The 16835-nt window shown below is 38.5% G+C and overlaps 1 protein-coding gene and 1 long non-coding RNA gene across 3 annotated transcripts in view; one reads left to right on the forward strand and one right to left on the reverse strand.

Moving 5' to 3' along the window:
- The window catches only part of LOC109247707 (uncharacterized), a 29222-nt gene extending 24516 nt beyond the window's left edge, over positions 1 to 4706 (forward strand). The window contains exon 3 of the long non-coding RNA XR_002071841.2: positions 3465 to 4706. This is a non-coding gene — a long non-coding RNA (uncharacterized LOC109247707). The remainder of the gene's footprint in view (positions 1 to 3464) is intronic.
- ARHGEF38 (Rho guanine nucleotide exchange factor 38) overlaps positions 1 to 16835 on the reverse strand; it is a 131055-nt gene that overhangs the window by 84084 nt on the left and 30136 nt on the right. For both annotated transcript variants that reach the window (XM_019416446.2, XM_019416437.2), the window contains exon 2: positions 9170 to 9357. In XM_019416446.2, the coding sequence (XP_019271991.2) occupies positions 9170 to 9357 (188 nt within the window). The remainder of the gene's footprint in view (positions 1 to 9169; positions 9358 to 16835) is intronic.

Here is a 16835-nt window from a genome sequence, read left to right on the forward strand (position 1 = left end):
AGGCAAAACCATGGAGATAGTAAAAAGATCAGTGACTGCCATTGACTGGGACTGAGGATGGATGAACAGGTAAAGCACAGAGGATTTTTAGAGCAGTAAAAATACTCTTCATGATACCATAATGATGGATATACATCATCATATATCTGTCAAAACCCATAGACAATACCAACAATGAACCATAAACTATGGACTGTGGGTGATAATGATGTATCAGTGTAGGTTCATCAGCTGTAACAAATGGGACACTCTCATGGGGGATGTTGATAATGGGGGAAGTTATGCATATGTAGGGCTAGGGATTATATGGGAAATCTCTGTACCTTCTCTCTGCTATGAACCTAAAATTGCTCTAAAAAGTTAGGTAAAAAAAAAAAGTAGCTGGGTGATAGAGAAAAAGTAAGAGGGAAAAAGATTGCATGGTTGCCTATTAAGCGACAGTGAATGACCATGACTTCTGGCAACAGTACAAGTCATTTAGTGAAGGCGACAGCCAGAGAAGACGATTTGGCAAGAGTCCTTCTAGGACACTTAAAAATTCATGACAAAATAGATTTGCTCACCTATGGTTTCCTCTATTTGTTATGCAGCCAAAGTTTTAGGAAATAGCTTTAAGAAGCTCTAATTATCTATCATCTCTATCATCTCTCTATTTATGGAAAGCTGAGTATATTTTAATAGTTACTAGATAAAATATTTCTGCCTTGGTTCTTTTATCTTGTGCTCCAGTGAACTAACTGTAGTTCACCACTGTAATTCTGTCCTTTGTTCAGGGAGAGTAGCAAAATTTCATTACATTGCTTGAATTCTTCTCTTGGGGAAGTGGGAAGTTTGGTTTTCTCTGTTTGGAGCTGGGTTGGGGTGGGGAGGATGTGGAGGGGATTCAGACAGAATTGAGTATAATCTCCAAGAGTGAATCCGGGGAGCAAAACTACAACTGAGAGCCAAGCAGGCAGTCCTCCGGAACTGCTGCACAGCATCTGGGTGCTTTGTAACTCAACAGGAGCATTGTTCATATAGCGAGGCAGCCAGAGGCTAGAAACTGCTGGGGTAGAAGCCAGCTTTGAGCTGTCAAGACAGACACCAGGAATGTCCAACTAGAAACCTCAAAGAAGAGAGAGCAGGAAATGGAAGGAAGCCTGAATGATTTCCAGAACATGTGCTGAAGCTACAATCCCCTTTATATAGAACAGCAATATATGGGCTCACTCTGGTGAGGTGGGGGTCATTAAAAACACAGCAAACGCCAAAGGGATATAAAAATCATTTACCAAACTAAAATGTAGTGACTATAGCTTAAATTCATACAACACAAATTGGGCCATGGCCATCTTTTTGTTGTATATAGGTTTTTATGATAACACAATATTTGAACAGTATTTCATGATTATAATGCATTTATGCCCCCTCCTCCAGTCTCCTTTCTGAGATGCTTTGATCTACATTGGGCTCTGGGAACTTGGCAAGCCCCCTTCCTGCATAAGTTTCTGAATCAGGGCTGACATCATAGTTTAAACTACAGCAACCTCACTGGGGTGGGAAGCAGAGCAGGAAGCTGAATGCCGTGGGCCTTGGGATCCTCTCCTTTCCCTGCCCCTTTGGGGAAAAAAAAAAAGGCAAGTTGGGGATTTGTCCTTTCTAATTCCCTGTCTTTTATGTTTCCCTATTTTAGGACCTGCCTTATCCTCTTCAGACCCTGAGAGAGAGGTATGACAGTATGTCAAAACAGTGTGCTAAATGTCACATATGTCATACAAGACGATTGCTAGATGTAAGATAGTCCCTGCCATCATGACACTGGACACCCCACTGCTCACCTAGACCTGCAGGATAATACTGGTGGGCACCATTTTCCAAGTGGGGGCTCTGCATCCAGAAAGAGCATTGACATTGTTCTCCTCAAATTTATGGTCCCCCAATAAATAAAAGAATAATGTTGTCCATTTAAATTAATATTTGTTATCTGTGGTTAAAAATATAACATGTAAATATATTTTCCAGGGAGAAGGGATTCCATAATGGTATATGTGGTATGATTCCAATTTCACAAACTATTTGGGTATGTCTGTATATGCCTAGTCAATAAACACAAATATTGTATTTATAGTACTTATTTCTAAGTGGTAGAGCTATAGGTGATTATTTTCACCTATATATTCTGCCTAATAAAAATTATGTACAGGGCACATCGGTGGCTCATTCGCTTAAGCATCCAACTCTTGATTTTGGCTCACCATTTCAGGTCATGATTTCATGGTTTTGTGAGTTTGAGTCCTGCGTCAGACTCTGCGCTGGTAGCTCAGAGCCTGATTGGGATTCTCTTTCTTTCTCTGCCCCTCCCCCACTCGCACTCTCTCTGTCTCTCTCAAAATAAATAAATAAACTTTAATGGGGCACCTGGGTGGCGCAGTTGATTAAGCGTCCGACTCCCAATTTCGACTCAGGTTACTGAGATACTCAGGTATCTCACGGTTCATGAGATACAGCCCTGCGTCCAGCTCGATGCTCTGAGCATGGACCCTGCTTGGGATTCTCTTCCTCTCTCTGCCCCTCCCCTGCTCATGCTCACACACTCTCTCTTTCTCTCAAAATAAAAACAGTTAAAAAAATTATTTACAAACTTACTGCTATGTGGGGTATCCAAATTTTAACAGAAAATTCCAATTGAACCCTTGTCAACACAAAATTATAGATTATTTTTGTCCTTTCTGAGAACACAAAATTTCATAATTCAAAGGTTAGGTGATATGAGCAAATCCAAAATAAATAAATATAAGACTACATATATAAAAACCTACTAAACGTGCATCCAAATATATATGTTTATACCCTTGGAAGGGTAAAAAGAAGCTAGTAATGGTGTTTGCCTCTAGGGAAGGAAATTGAGTACTATAAGATACTAATGTGTCTTTGAGATCTTTGGAATTTTTTTATTATGTAAATTTTTTAAATTAAAGAAATAATTGAAAACGAATAAAAATTAAAACATGTGTTTAGATTCTTCCAACTACTCTGTCCAATCACTTTTTGGTCCTTTCCTTACACACAAAACTCTTTTCCATTGTTAGATTAGTTTGCCCAGATTTTGATTTATTTTGACTTACTGCCAAAAATGTATAGTCTCGCCTCTTGCCCTGTTTGGATAATAAGTAATCAGAACCTGTTTTCCCACTAAATGTTTCAACACTGAATGTTGTCAATAATTTTTGCCCTCTTAGCAAAACCTCTCACAGTGCTGCTATTAAGGAAGATGTAACTGTTGAGGTTGATCCTGATTTCAGTTAGGTGAAGTTTTATGTATAGAAAAGGCTTGACATTAAAATTAAGATTTGTACCCATGATCATCACTCAAGGGCTGGGTCTAGACATTCATTAGTACACTGACTCATTCGTGCAAGTTCACTCAAATAACCTAGTGCTTTTCTCAGTTTTCAACTTCCTCCTTCCAATTTTCATTCTCCTAGGCTAACTTGTGTCTTCCTGGACTGAAAAGACATGAATCAGACTTAGAGAAAGAAATCATGGAGGAGGTACAATAGAGCAAAGATAGTCTTCTCACCAAGAGGAAAGACACGGACCGGATGACTTCCCAAAGTTCTCTTCCACTCTAACTTGTACATGTATAATATTTATTTACGTTGCCTCAGGTTTCTCAGCATGGTTTGCAGATCGTTCCCCTGGTTACATAAACACTGTCTATATTAATTTATAAATTTCGACACTAACTGGTGACAAGCGGTTCGTATGCAAAGACTTTGGTATTTAAACGGTTAGAAAGGAAGCGAGGACACAAAGGAGCTAATGAACATCGGAAAGGTGGCAAATAAACTCATGGCATAAATTAACTACCTTGGCATTCATAGATGTTTCGTCTGAATTCCTGAGCATCTATTTAAAGTTTTTTGTTTTTTTTTTTTAGAGAGAGAGAAAGAGAGGGCACAAACAGGGGAAGGGCAGAAAGAGAGGGAGAGAGAAATCCAAGCAGGCTCTACACTGTCAGCGCTGAGCCTGTTGTGGGGCTTGAATCCACGAACCATGAGATCATGACATGAACTGAAATCAAGAATCAGATGCTTAACTGACTGAGCCACCCAGGCGCCCCTTGAGCATCTATTTACTTAGTCAAGGTTAAAGCATTAAGAAGTGAGGGGAAAGGTGGGTCTGACATGAGAATTCTGAAAAACCTCTGAATAACTAGTATTTCAACATTGGTAGAGAGGATAAAGTGACCACTAGACTGAAACCAATGTCGACAATGAGACCAGACAGAGAGCACTGAAAAGATATCTAAACAGAGACAAGTACCAGATGTGAAAAATGAGCAAGCTATAAACAATCTGAATAGAATAACAAGGGGAAAATAGGAGTTCGAAGTGAGAGAACAGTAATTCAAAGTATTGAAGAGTAAGTTAAACATGCTAAATAAACTACATGTCACCACGACAGAAACGTTTTATTTTACATGGTTGAAACACCAATTCTGAGAACTGCTTGTAAAGGTTACACAAGAAGCAAAAAATAAGAAAAACAACAAAAGCCAAAACACAAAGATTGGAATCATATAAAAGATTACAGCTGAACAATGGCATATATATTGGTGGGGCCAGTTTAATTTACCAGTGTGGTAGATGGTTTAAAGTTGAGAACATTTGCACATTACATAAACTTCTTATTCCATTTGATACAAAAATGTGTTATGAATTAAAAGGTGGGCATTTCTTATATGTTGTCTTTTTTTATATTAATCATTAACTCATCACAGGGACAGATTCTTGGTACATTGAGTTTATTTTGAATGTCTTAATCACACATGGTTTTACACATATTAAATATTTCACATCCAACTTAAAAAAATTTTTTTTAAGTTTTTTTACTTTTGAGAGAGACAGAGACAGCACACCTGGGGGAGGGGCAGAGAGAGAGGGAGATGGAGAATACCAAGCAGGTTCTGCACCGTCAGCAGCATTATCAGCGCGGAGCTCGACATGGGGCTTGAACTCACAAGACCATGAGACCATGACCTGAACCAAAACCAAGAGTTGGACGCTTAACTGACTGAGCCACCCAGGTGCCCTTCATGTCCAACTTTAAAAGAGAAGGACAGAGAATATAGCCAATTCTTTTAGAGTCAAGTGAGAGTTTTTCTTTCTTTCTTTCTTTCTTTCTTTTTCTTTTTTTTTTTTTTTTAGGACAGCAGGTAATGCTGATGAGAATGATCCAATGTGGAGATAAAGTCAATATACAGAAAAGAGAAAGGACACCGGCAGGAATGATATCCTTGAGGAAGCCTGAGGGGATAGAAGGTTGTCCTTAATTAGAAGCAGAACCATTAGCCAGGCTATAAGGATAGAAATGCAGGTAGGTTGATAGGCGTGGTGTTGGGACAGTGTGTATCTTCTTATTGTGCCTATTTTCTCAATGAAATGGTGAGAAAGGGTATTAGCTAAGAGTTGGGACAGAAGAGGGAGTGTCTGAGATGTGAGGAGAAAGATGTGAGAGTCCCTTCAGAGACATTACTGGGCACCCCACCGGAAGAAAATGGTCATGAACTGTAGAAGACATTGGTTCCAGCTGCATGGGTCAAGATGTAAAGTAGGCAGAAAATTGAACTTCATCAAGGGTAGTTGGTTTTTGGTTTTGGGGTTTTTTTCCAGGCAAGTAAATGGAAAGAGAGGGAGGAGAGGGAATTGAGTTCATCTGCAAGCAGTGATTATAATGGAGGGCCTGTGTTAATGAAATCAGGTGTAGGCTATCGATGAAGGGTGAAAAGGTGGTGAGGTCAATAGCATGGACGTCCGATGGCATCAGAAACTTGTCAGGGAGAGGAAACCAGTGGGAGTGTGCTGGGAGACAGGACGTGAGAGTTAGAAAATGCTAAGTCTGAAATTCCGGCTCTGAAGGGGAGAAGTAAAGGTAAGGGCAGCTCTAGGGGATGGGCCTGGAGTGAAGGGCTGACATGGGGTTGAGGCAAAGATCCCAGAATGTGAGCAAGAAATTGGGGGAGAGGCCCCAAGGTTTGTGTGCGTCATTTGCCTGAATATTGAAATCATCTGACATTGATGTCGGGCTAGGTTCTAAATTTTTCAGAGAATAGGAGTGATGGTAAAAGCTCACCGTAAGAGAAGGTAGATAGTGGTAGAGTCTGACGCTAGGTGCATTTCAAATCAACATTTTAAGAGGTATGTAAATAAACATTTTATTAATAAGTATAAATTTCTGCTAGAACAGGGGTGCCTAGGTGGCTCAGTTGATTAAGCATCCAGTTCTTGGTTTCGGGTCAGGTTTGAGCCCCAAGTCAGTCACTGTGCTGACAGCACCTGAGCTTGCTTGGGATTCTCAGTCTCTCTCATGTTCTCCCTCCCCCTCCCCCACTTGCATGCACTCTCTCAAAATAAATAAGTAAACTTCAAAAAATATATAACTGCCAGAGCAGCGGTTATAGGAGACACAGCTAGTTTATATTAAAAGAAAAAAAAAAAAACTTCAAACATATTTTTATAGAGTTAGCAATGTAACTAGAGAATGACTTTTTATCATGACCATTTTTGTTGTTCCTACTCTTACAGAATAAATAAGAAATTTCCAGATTCAGACAGCCACCAGTTACCTTCCAACGTGAGAACTGTGAGAGGATTAAATGAGCATACAAATGAGGCCTTTGGAACAGGGCCTGACAGATACTAAGTACCTACTGAAAGCCAGGAGGGAGTAAAACTAAAGGTAACTTCCTATGAAGGAAAAATTCCTTCTTCATACATTGTCTTAAATCAAACCAAACCCAACTTCTATATCTAAGGTCACCTTGATCGACACTGCTTTTTCCTAATTTCTAGGCCAGATATTTTTTTCTAGTATTTCTTGGAGGAGTCTTATGTTAAGAAACATAAATTCTGGGGGCGCTTTGGCTCAGGTCATGATCTCACGATTTGTGGGTTCGAGCCCCACGTCGGGCTCTGTGCTGACAGCTCAGAGCCTGGAGCCTGCTTCGGATTCTGTGTCTCCCTCTCTCTCTCTCTCTGCCCCTCCCCTGCTCATGCTCTGTCTCTCTGTCTCAAAAATAAATTTAAAAAAAATTAAAAAATTTTAGAAAGAAAAAGAAACATAAACTCTGCTTCTGCATATTGTAAGTACTGGGTGAAAGATGTAATAATTGAAGTTGAGACAACTGGCTGGCAATATTTTTATAATCATGGGGTACATCTTAACATGTACCCCATGATTATAAAAATATTAAGATGCCAAGCCCAGAATCCATAAAGTTAAATATATTCGATCACTTAAACATGGCAAAATCAAATGAATAAACCTTAAACAAGGTTTTAACTTTTTAACCTTAAACAGGTTAGAAGGCAAAAGACAAACTGAGAAAATTAGTTGTAACATGCAGGATGAAAAAAGAACATCTCTAATATATAAAGAGATTTTGTAAAACAATAAGAAAAAGACAAACCATATATTTTTTTAAAAGGGCAAGAGACATGAATATGAATAGGGATTTAAGAGAATACAAATGGATAATGAATATATAAAAAGGTATTCTGACTTCTCAAGCACTGTTAATGAAAACGAAAATGAGAATGGTATGAACTTTTTGGTTGTCAACTGGAAAATTTTTTGTCAAAATGCTACATGTGTATACCCTTTGACCTAGCAATTCCACTTCTAGGAATTTATTCTAAGGAGATAAGGTGACCACACCCAAAACATAAGTGTGTCTCAGCATCAGTAACAGTAGAAAAACATTTATAAGTATCAGTAGTCATGGCCAGAAACATCAAACAGATTGCTGAATGAGACAAGTATGCTATAAAATAGCATGTGTAGTTTTTGTTACATTTATGTAAAAATATATGTGTGATTTTGTGTGTGTGTGTGTGTGTGTGTGTGTGTGTGTGTGTGTGTGTGTGTAAACGTCCCAACTGATGCCTGCAAGGATGTTCCCAACCATGTGAATGGTGATTATCTTTAAGTAGTGGAATTCTGATCATCTTTCCTTGGTAGTTTATGCTTTTGTATATCAGTTCGATTGTGTGTGAGGACCATTTATCCCCCTCAGTGATCAGGTTATCACTCCTCAGGTTATCCTCTGCTTTGCTCTTGTTCTCCCTCAGCCTGGAGCACCTTTTCCCCTTTCAATTCTTTGCTGTAACGTTCCCCCATTGGAAAGGTCTACATTTACGATGGTGTTTGAAATAGAAACATCACCCCTCTGTGCCCATGCCCCATCCCTTGTCCCCACATAAACTAATGATGAGAAAACTATCTCTGCTATACTTAACGCCATCTATTATATCTTAATTTGTATTTATTTATTTATTTATTTATTTACTCGTTTGTTCATTCATTTATTATTGATTGTCTGACTCTTCCTCTCCTCCACTAGAAAGCAAACCCCATAAGGGCAGAACTTTGTTTTGTACTGAACTGTAACCCCAGTGCTGGGAACAGTGCCGAGTACACATCAGGAACTTAATAAATGTGTTGAATGGATGAAAAGAGCCAGATATATGTGTGAGTTTATGTTCATGCAAATTGTGTGTGTGTATATACATGCACCTATATATGAATCAAATATCTTTGTACCTATACTCTAATTCCTTACAAGAAATACCCTGAAAAGCCTTTGATTAAAAAGGAGAATGATTAACTTATAAACACTTCAAGTGTTACCTTACATTCAGGTTGGTTTCTATGTTGAATTTTACTTTGCTGAATAATCGTAAGTTTAATTGAGCTCTCAATGTATGGGGGGGAGGGAGGGACACAATATTTTTTTCTTCCAAATCCTGGATCATCTTTGAATCAGATCAAGTGCTTTGTTCCTGAACTGGAAACCTATTTGCTCACATTTTGTTATCAGTTCCATGAGAATCCAAGAAGGAACACAAAGAAATTTCAAAATGATGGAAACCATGAACTTCCTTTCCCCCATATTTTAGAATACAGTTTCCCTGGCCAAATGGAAGGAATCTGGGTGTTCCTCTGCTGACACAAGAAATGTGGGTCTGATGACACCCGGGATCACCCCAAACCGGGGACTCCAGGAAAAAGGCCCATCACTCCACCCGCCCTGCAGCAGATACTACCACTTGGGTGATTGGATTTCACGGTGCTGGTCATCCTATTTAGGATATGGTGGCGGGGGGGAGACCCTCAAAGTCGCATTTACCTGTTTATTTCTCAAGGGCTGAACCACTTCCCTAATGCACAGCTCTAGATCATTGAGGTAGTCTTTTTCCGTCTGAATCAGCTCCTTGATGATTTTCGAACGCTTTGCCATCATTCTCTGCATCTGATGCTCTTCTTCCTGAGCTAGGGTCTCAGGTGCAGAACACTCAGCCTGTGGAGTCATCTTTTCTGTTAAATAAAAACATGTATGTACAAGTGAGACATTCTGCTGAGGTTTCTTGTCCCTTCATTACAAACAATGCCACTTCAGGATTATTGTTAGCAAGGAAAAAGGCATGGGTGTCTTCAGAGTGTGTTCTCAGGAAGAAATGTGTGGTAGTTTGCCCTAAGGTTGGAATCCTATGAAACTATGAGCAACAAGGGACGTGAGAGTGGATACTTCTAACAAGTCAATTGAATGACACTTGACTGTCATGGCTTGTCTTTAAAATATCCCATTGCTACTATATTAGGCTATAATCCTGGTCTTCAGGTTGCAGATAAAATGTATAAAAATCAGTTCAGAACTTCTTCTGGATACATTGGCTTTTAAATCAAAAGATGATTTTAAAAAAATCAAGGGATGATTTTTAATTAGTAAGTGGAACACCTTCCAATTTTGTGTGTAATAAAAAATTATTTAAAATAATTGCCCCTCATTCGCAGTGGGTAATATGCAAACCTCAATGAAATGGCAAACAATTGCATGTGATTGGGATTTTTCTCTCAGGTCACAGTCTGAATCCATGGGGGTGAAGAACTGGTGGATTAAATACATTTCAACTAAGATTTTTCATTACCCATTTTCAGTATCATGTGTATCTTATTGTTTCAAAATTCTTGAACTGCCAAGTGGAAATTTTTAATTAAAAAAAAAATCACAGTGTTGATGAGATATTGAGATAAATGGGAAGCCTCACATATAGCCAAAGTTTTATATAAAGTATAATGTAAGAAAGCTAAATATCTTTAAGAATGAGCTTCCCACAGCAGTGTAAAGTTTTGGAAGCCACAAACTAGGTCACAGATGAAATCAGAGCAGTGATAGATAGTAGGGCAGTGTGTGCGTGTGTGTGTAAATGAATTTGCTTCAAGCTGGAAGTCATCACAAACTTAATTTTCCTCTTAGTCTCTGCAGTTGCAGAAGTAATTTCATTTCCTTTAAAGCTAATGTGATTCTAGTAACTGATACGTGAAACCTCTTCAATGCTGACACCACTTCCTGAGAATGTAGAGTTTTAAAAAAGGGCTTAAAAAGGGTCTGTGTAAGGGGGAAAAAAAGGACACAGGTCATAGTGTATGGAAATGGACATAAAGAGAGGATATTTTCTTGGCAGACTCCAGAAGCAAAGCTAAGACAACGGAAGAATCATTAAAGTAGAGGGTTCAACATAATACTTCAACGTGAAGAGACACTTTGGAAGTACGGAGAGCGATCCTCTCTCCCTGGCTTGCTCGTTCCAGGGGTTCAGGCAGAAGCTCCATAATCAAACATCTGTGGAGGGTGCTGTGAAGGTGATTCCAGTGGTAGTTTAGAAGGTGCGCTAGCCTGGTCTTTAAGCAACCCTGACTTGCAGGTGAATGTGCTTCCAGATCATTTGCCCAGTAACTATTCTTCCTTCATTGGGAAAGAAGATGGATTGGACAAATGGCATCTAAGAACACACAGTGTTACAGGGCTTGGGACTTTTGGTACCAAAGAAATAATCTACATAAGTTCTGTAAGAAGAGAAAAATCTACACAAGGAGAGAAAATGAATGCATGAGCTGGTCTGAAGCTTTCATATCGTGAGCTATGTTATGAAAAGTTTTGGATGCCTGTTAATATCTTTACTAGAAAGTAGAAGAAGCCTGCCTTTCGGCACCCCAAATTCAAAAGGACAAGTTATAATTGGGTGTCATTACTATGAATTGTTTGGGATATAAAAGAGGAAGGCAGGTTACTGATGAGGAGAGATGCAGTGAGCAGGTTGTATACACAACTTGACTTTGTAAGCATTCTTGACAGGGCGGAGTGGGGAGCCATGGAGATTCTCCTGGGATATATGAATTGGCCTGTAGAAAGAAACCTCACTAGTAGAGAGCTAACAAACCTGTTCAGATAGTATCCGCTTATTACTTATTACCTCCAAAATAAAAGGGACATTATTGAAAAACTATTTTGATATCTGCTTTTCCAAGTTCTAAACTTTTTGTGCCTTATAAAAATAATCTATCAACTATTTGGGGGCCTAGCAAGGAGATAGGAGTCTTTCCTGAACATTGGCAAAGAGCCCTAAAATACATTCTCAGGTTCCTTTTAGTTCTAAATTCCACACTCAGTTACTATATCAATTTAACTTACTTCACAGATTTTCCAGTTGCTGTGCTTTAAATGTCAAGTATCAGATTTTATCAATTAAACACTGCTTAGGGGCTCCTGGGTGGCTTAGTCAGTTAATTGTCTGATTCTTGTCTTTGGCTCAGGTCATTATCTCATAGTTCATGATCAAGCTCTGCACTGACAGCACAGGGCCTGCTTGGGACTCTCTCTCTCCCTCTCTCTCTGCCCCTCCCCTGCTCATTCTCTCTCTCTCTCTCTCTGAAAAATGTAGAAAAAAATTTTTTTAACCGCTTAGATTTTCTAATACTGCTCCACAGCTTGTTCAGAACAAAGTTAGGAGGTCATGGTGGTTGAAATAGGTCAAGATACTCATCTTCAGAAACTTCTACCTCAGGCATAAAAATCTCAGAGAATTTGCAGTTGAGGAAACTTATGAGATACTTTGTTTGCTCTTTTATTTTTTATTTTTTTCTTTAAACAAGTTATTTCATCTATTCAAATCTTATAGACACTTTAGATATAATATAGAAAGAAAATAATTTTTATATGCCTTTGATGTATCCTTTATATTTTATTTTTCCCCATTTAAGTATTATTTTATTTATTTATTTATTTATTTATTTATTTATTTATTTTTAATATGAAATTTATTGTCAAATTGGTTTCCATACAACACCCAGTGCTCATCCCAACAGGTGCCCTCCTTAATACCCAACACCCACCCTCCTCTCCCTCCCACCCCCCATCAACCCTCAGTTTGTTCTCAGTTTTTAAGAGTCTCTTATGTTTTGGCTCCCTCCCCCATTAACCTTTTTTTTTTGTTTTTCCCCTTCCCCTCCCCCATGGTCTTCTGTTAAGTTTCTCAGGATCCACATAAGAGTGAAAACATGTGGTATCTGTCTTTCTCTGTATGACTTATTTCACTTAGCATAACACTCTCCAGTTCCATCCATGTTGCTACAAAAGGCCAGATTTCATTCTTTCTCATTGCCATGTAGTATTCCATTGTGTATATAAACCACAATTTCTTTATCCATTCATCAGTTGATGGACATTTAGGTTCTTCCCATAATTTGGCTATTGTTGAAAGTGCTGCTATAAACATTGGGGTACAAGTGCCCCTATGCATCAGCACTCCTGTATCCCTTGGGTAAATTCCTAGCAGTGCTATTGCTGGGTCATAGGGTAGATCTATTTTTAATTTTTTGAGGAACCTCCACACTGTTTTCCAGAGTAGCTGCACCAGTTTGCATTCCCACGAACAGTGCAAGAGGGTTCCCGTTTCTCCACATCCTCTCCAGCATCTTTAGTCTCCTCATTTGTTCATTTTAGCCATTCTGACTGGTGTGAGGTGGTATCTGAGTGTGGTTTTGATTTGTATTTCCCTGTTGAGGAGCGACGTTGAGCATCTTTTCATGTGCCTGTTGGCCATCCGGATGTCTTCTTTAGAGAAGTGTCTATTCATGTTTTCTGCCCATTTCTTCACTGGATTATTTGTTTTTCGGGTGTGGAGTTTGGTGAGCTCTTTATAGATTTTGGATACTAGCCCTTTATCTGATAGGTCATTTGCAAATATCTTTTCCCATTCCGTTGGTTGCCTTTTAGTTTTGTTGATTGTTTCCTTTGCAGTGAAGAAGCTTTTTATCTTCATGAGGTCCCAATAGTTCATTTTTGCTTTTAATTCCCTTGCCTTTGGAGATGTGTCAAGTAAGAAATTGCTGCAGCTGAGGTCAGAGAGGTTTTTTCCTGCTTTCTCCTCTAGGGTTTTGATGGTTTCCTGTCTCACATTCAGGTCCTTCATCCATTTTGAGTTTGTTTTTGTGAATGGTGTAAGAAAGTGGTCTAGTTTCATCCTTCTGCATGTTGCTGTCCAGTTCTCCCAGCACCATTTGTTAAAAAGACTGTCTTTTTTCCATTGGACATTCTTTCCTGCTTTGTCAAAGATGAATTGGCCATACATTTGTGGGTCCAATTCTGGGGTTTCTATTCTATTCCCTTGGTCTATGTGTCTGTTTTTGTGCCAGTACCATGCTGTCTTAATGATTACAGCTTTGTAGTAGAGGCTACAGTCTGGGATTGTGATGCCTCCTGCTTTGGTCTTCTTCTTCAAAATTACTTTGGCTATTCAGGGCCTTTTGTGGTTCCATATGAATTTTAGGATTGCTTGTTCTAGCTTCGAGAAGAATGCTGGTGCAATTTTGATTGGGATTGCATTGAATGTGTAGATAGCTTTGGTAGTATTGACATTTTAACAATATTTATTCTTCCAATCCATGAGCATGGAATGTTTTTCCATTTCTTTGTATCTTCTTCAATTTGCTTCATAAGCTTTCTATAGTTTTCAGCATACAGATCTTTTACATCTTTGGTTAGGTTTATTCCTAGGTATTTTATACTTCTTGGTGCAATTGTGAATGGGATCAGTTTCTTTATTTGTCTTTCTGTTGCTTCATTATTAGTGTATAAGAATGCAACTGATTTCTGTACATTGATTTTGTATCCTATGACTTTGCTGAATTCATGTATGAGTTCTAGCAGACTTTTGGTGGAGTCTGTTGGGTTTTCCATGTATAATATCATGTCATCTGCAAAAAGTGAAAGCTTGACTTCATCTTTGCCAATTTTGATGCCTTTGATTTCCTTTTGTTGTCTGATTGTTGATGCTAGCACTTCCAACACTATGTTAAACAACAGTGGTGAGAGTGGACATTCCTGTCGTGTTCCTGATCTCAGGGAGAAAGCTCTCAGTTTTTCCCCATTGAGGATGATATTAGCTGTGGGCTTTTCATAAATGGCTTTTATGATGTTTAAGTATGTTCCTTCTATCCCAACTTTCTCGAGGGTTTTTATTAAGAAAGGATGCTGAATTTTGTCAAATGCTTTTTCTACATCGATTGACAGGATCATATGGTTCTTATCTTTTCTTTTATTGATGTGATGTATCACATTGATTGATTTGCAAATGTTGAACCAGCCCTGCATCCCAGGAATGAATCCCACTTGATCATGGTGAATAATTCTTTTTATATGCTGTTGAATTAGATTTGCTAGTATCTTATTGAGAATTTTTGCATCCATATTCATCAGGGATATTGGCCTGTAGTTCTCTTTTTTTGCTGGGTCTCTGTCTGGTTTAGGAATCAAAGTAATACTGGCTTCATAGAATGAGTCTGGAAATTTTCCTTCCCTTTCTATTTTTTGGAACAGCTTGAGAAGGATAGGTATTATCTCTGGTTTAAATGTCTGGTAGAATTCCCCAGGAAGTCATCTGGTCCTGGACTCTTACTTGTTGGGAGATTTTTGATAACTGATTCAATATCTTCAGTGGTTATGGGTCTGTTCAAGTTTTCTATTTCTTCCTGTTTGAGTTTTGGAAGAGTGTGGGTGCTTAGGAATTTGTCCATTTCTTCCAGATTGTCCAGTTGGTTGGCATATAATTTTTCATAGTATTCCCTGATAATTGCTTGTACTTCTGAGAGATTGTTTGTAATAATTCCATTTTCATTCATGATTTTATCTATTTGGGTCATCTCCCTTTTCTTTTTGAGAAGTCTGGCTAGAGGTTTATCAATTTTGTTTATTTTTTCAAAAAACCAACTCTTGGTTTCATTGATCTGCTCTACAGTTTTTTTAGATTCTATATTGTTTATTTCTGCTCTGATCTTTATTATTTCTCTTCTTCTGCTGGGTTTAGGCTGCCTTTGCTGTTCTGCTTCTATTTCCTTTAGGTGTGCTGTTAGATTTTGTATTTGGGATTTTTCTTGTTTCTGGAGATAGGCCTGGATTGCAATGTATTTTCCTCTCAGGACTGCCTTTGCTGCATCCCAAAGCTTTTGGGTTGTTGCATTTTCATTTTCGTTTGTTTCCATATATTTTTTAATTTCTTCTCTAATTGCCTGGTTGACCCATTCATTCTTTAGTAGGGTGTTTTTTAACCTCCATGCTTTTGGAGGTTTTCCAGACTTTTTCCTGTGGTTGATTTCAAGTTTCATAGCCTTGTGGTCTGAAAGTGTGCATGATATGATCTCAAATCTTTTATACTTATGAAGGGCTGTTTTGTGACTCAGTATGTAATCTATCTTGGAGAATGTTCCTAGTGCACTCGAGAAGAAAGTATATTCTGTTGCTTTGGGATGCAGAGTTCTAAATATATCTGTCAAGTCTATCTGATCTAATGTATCATTCAGGACCCTTGTTTCTTTATTGATCCTGTGTCTAGTTGATCTATCCATTGTTGTAAGTGGCTTATTAAAGTCCCCTGCAATTACCACATCCTTATCAATAAGGTTGCTTATGTTTGTGATTAATTGTTTTATATATTTGGGGCTCCCGTATTCGGCACATAGACATTTATCATTGTTAGCTCTTTCTGGTGGATAGTTGCTGTAATTATTATATAATGCCCTTCTTCATCTCTTGTTACAGCCTTTAAAGTCTATTTTGTCTGATATAAGTATGGCTACTCCAGCTTTCTTTTGACTTCCAGTAGCATGATAGATAGTTCTCCATTCTCTCACTTTCAATCTGAAGGTGTCCTCAGGTCTTGTAGACAGCAAATAGATGGGTCTTGTTTTTATATCCATTCTGATACCCTGTGTCTTTTGGTTGGCGCATTTAATCCATTTACATTCAGTGTTATTATTGAAAGATATGGGTTTAGAGTCATTGTGATGTCTGTAGGTTTCATGCTTGTAGTGATGTCTCTGGTACTTTGTGGTCCTAGCAACATTTCACTCACAGAATCCCCCTTAGGATCTCTTGTAGGGCTGGTTTAGTGGTGATGAATTCCTTCAGTTTTTGTTTGTTTGGGAAGACCTTTATCTCTCCTTCTATTCTGACTGACAGACTTGCTGGATAAAGGATTCTCGGCTGCATATTTTTTCTGTTCGTCACATTGAAGATTTCCTGCCATTCCTTTCTGGCCTGCCAAGTTTCAGTAGATAGGTCTGCCACTAGTCTTACGGGTCTCCCTTTATATATTAGAGCGTGTTTATCCCTAGCTGCTTTCAGAATTTTGTCTTTATCCTTGTATTTTGCCAGTTTCACTATGATATGTCATGCAGAATATCGATTCAAGTTATGTCTGAAGGGAGTTCTCTGTGGCTCTTGGATTTCAATGCCTTTTTTCTTCCCCAGATCAGGGAAGTTCTCAGCTATGATTTGTTCAAGTACACTTTCAGCCCCTTTCTCTCTCTCTTCCTCTTCTGGAATTCCTATTATACAGATATTGTTCTGTTTGATTGCATCACTTAGTTCTCTACTTCTCCCCTCATACTTCTGGATTTTCTTATCTCTTTTTTTCTCAGGTTCCTCTTTTTCCATAGTTTTATCTTCTAATTCACCT

This window comes from Panthera pardus, unplaced genomic scaffold (genome assembly GCF_024362965.1).
Source record: "Panthera pardus isolate Hobbes unplaced genomic scaffold, ASM2436296v1 HiC_scaffold_13, whole genome shotgun sequence".
NCBI lineage: Eukaryota > Metazoa > Chordata > Mammalia > Carnivora > Felidae > Panthera > Panthera pardus.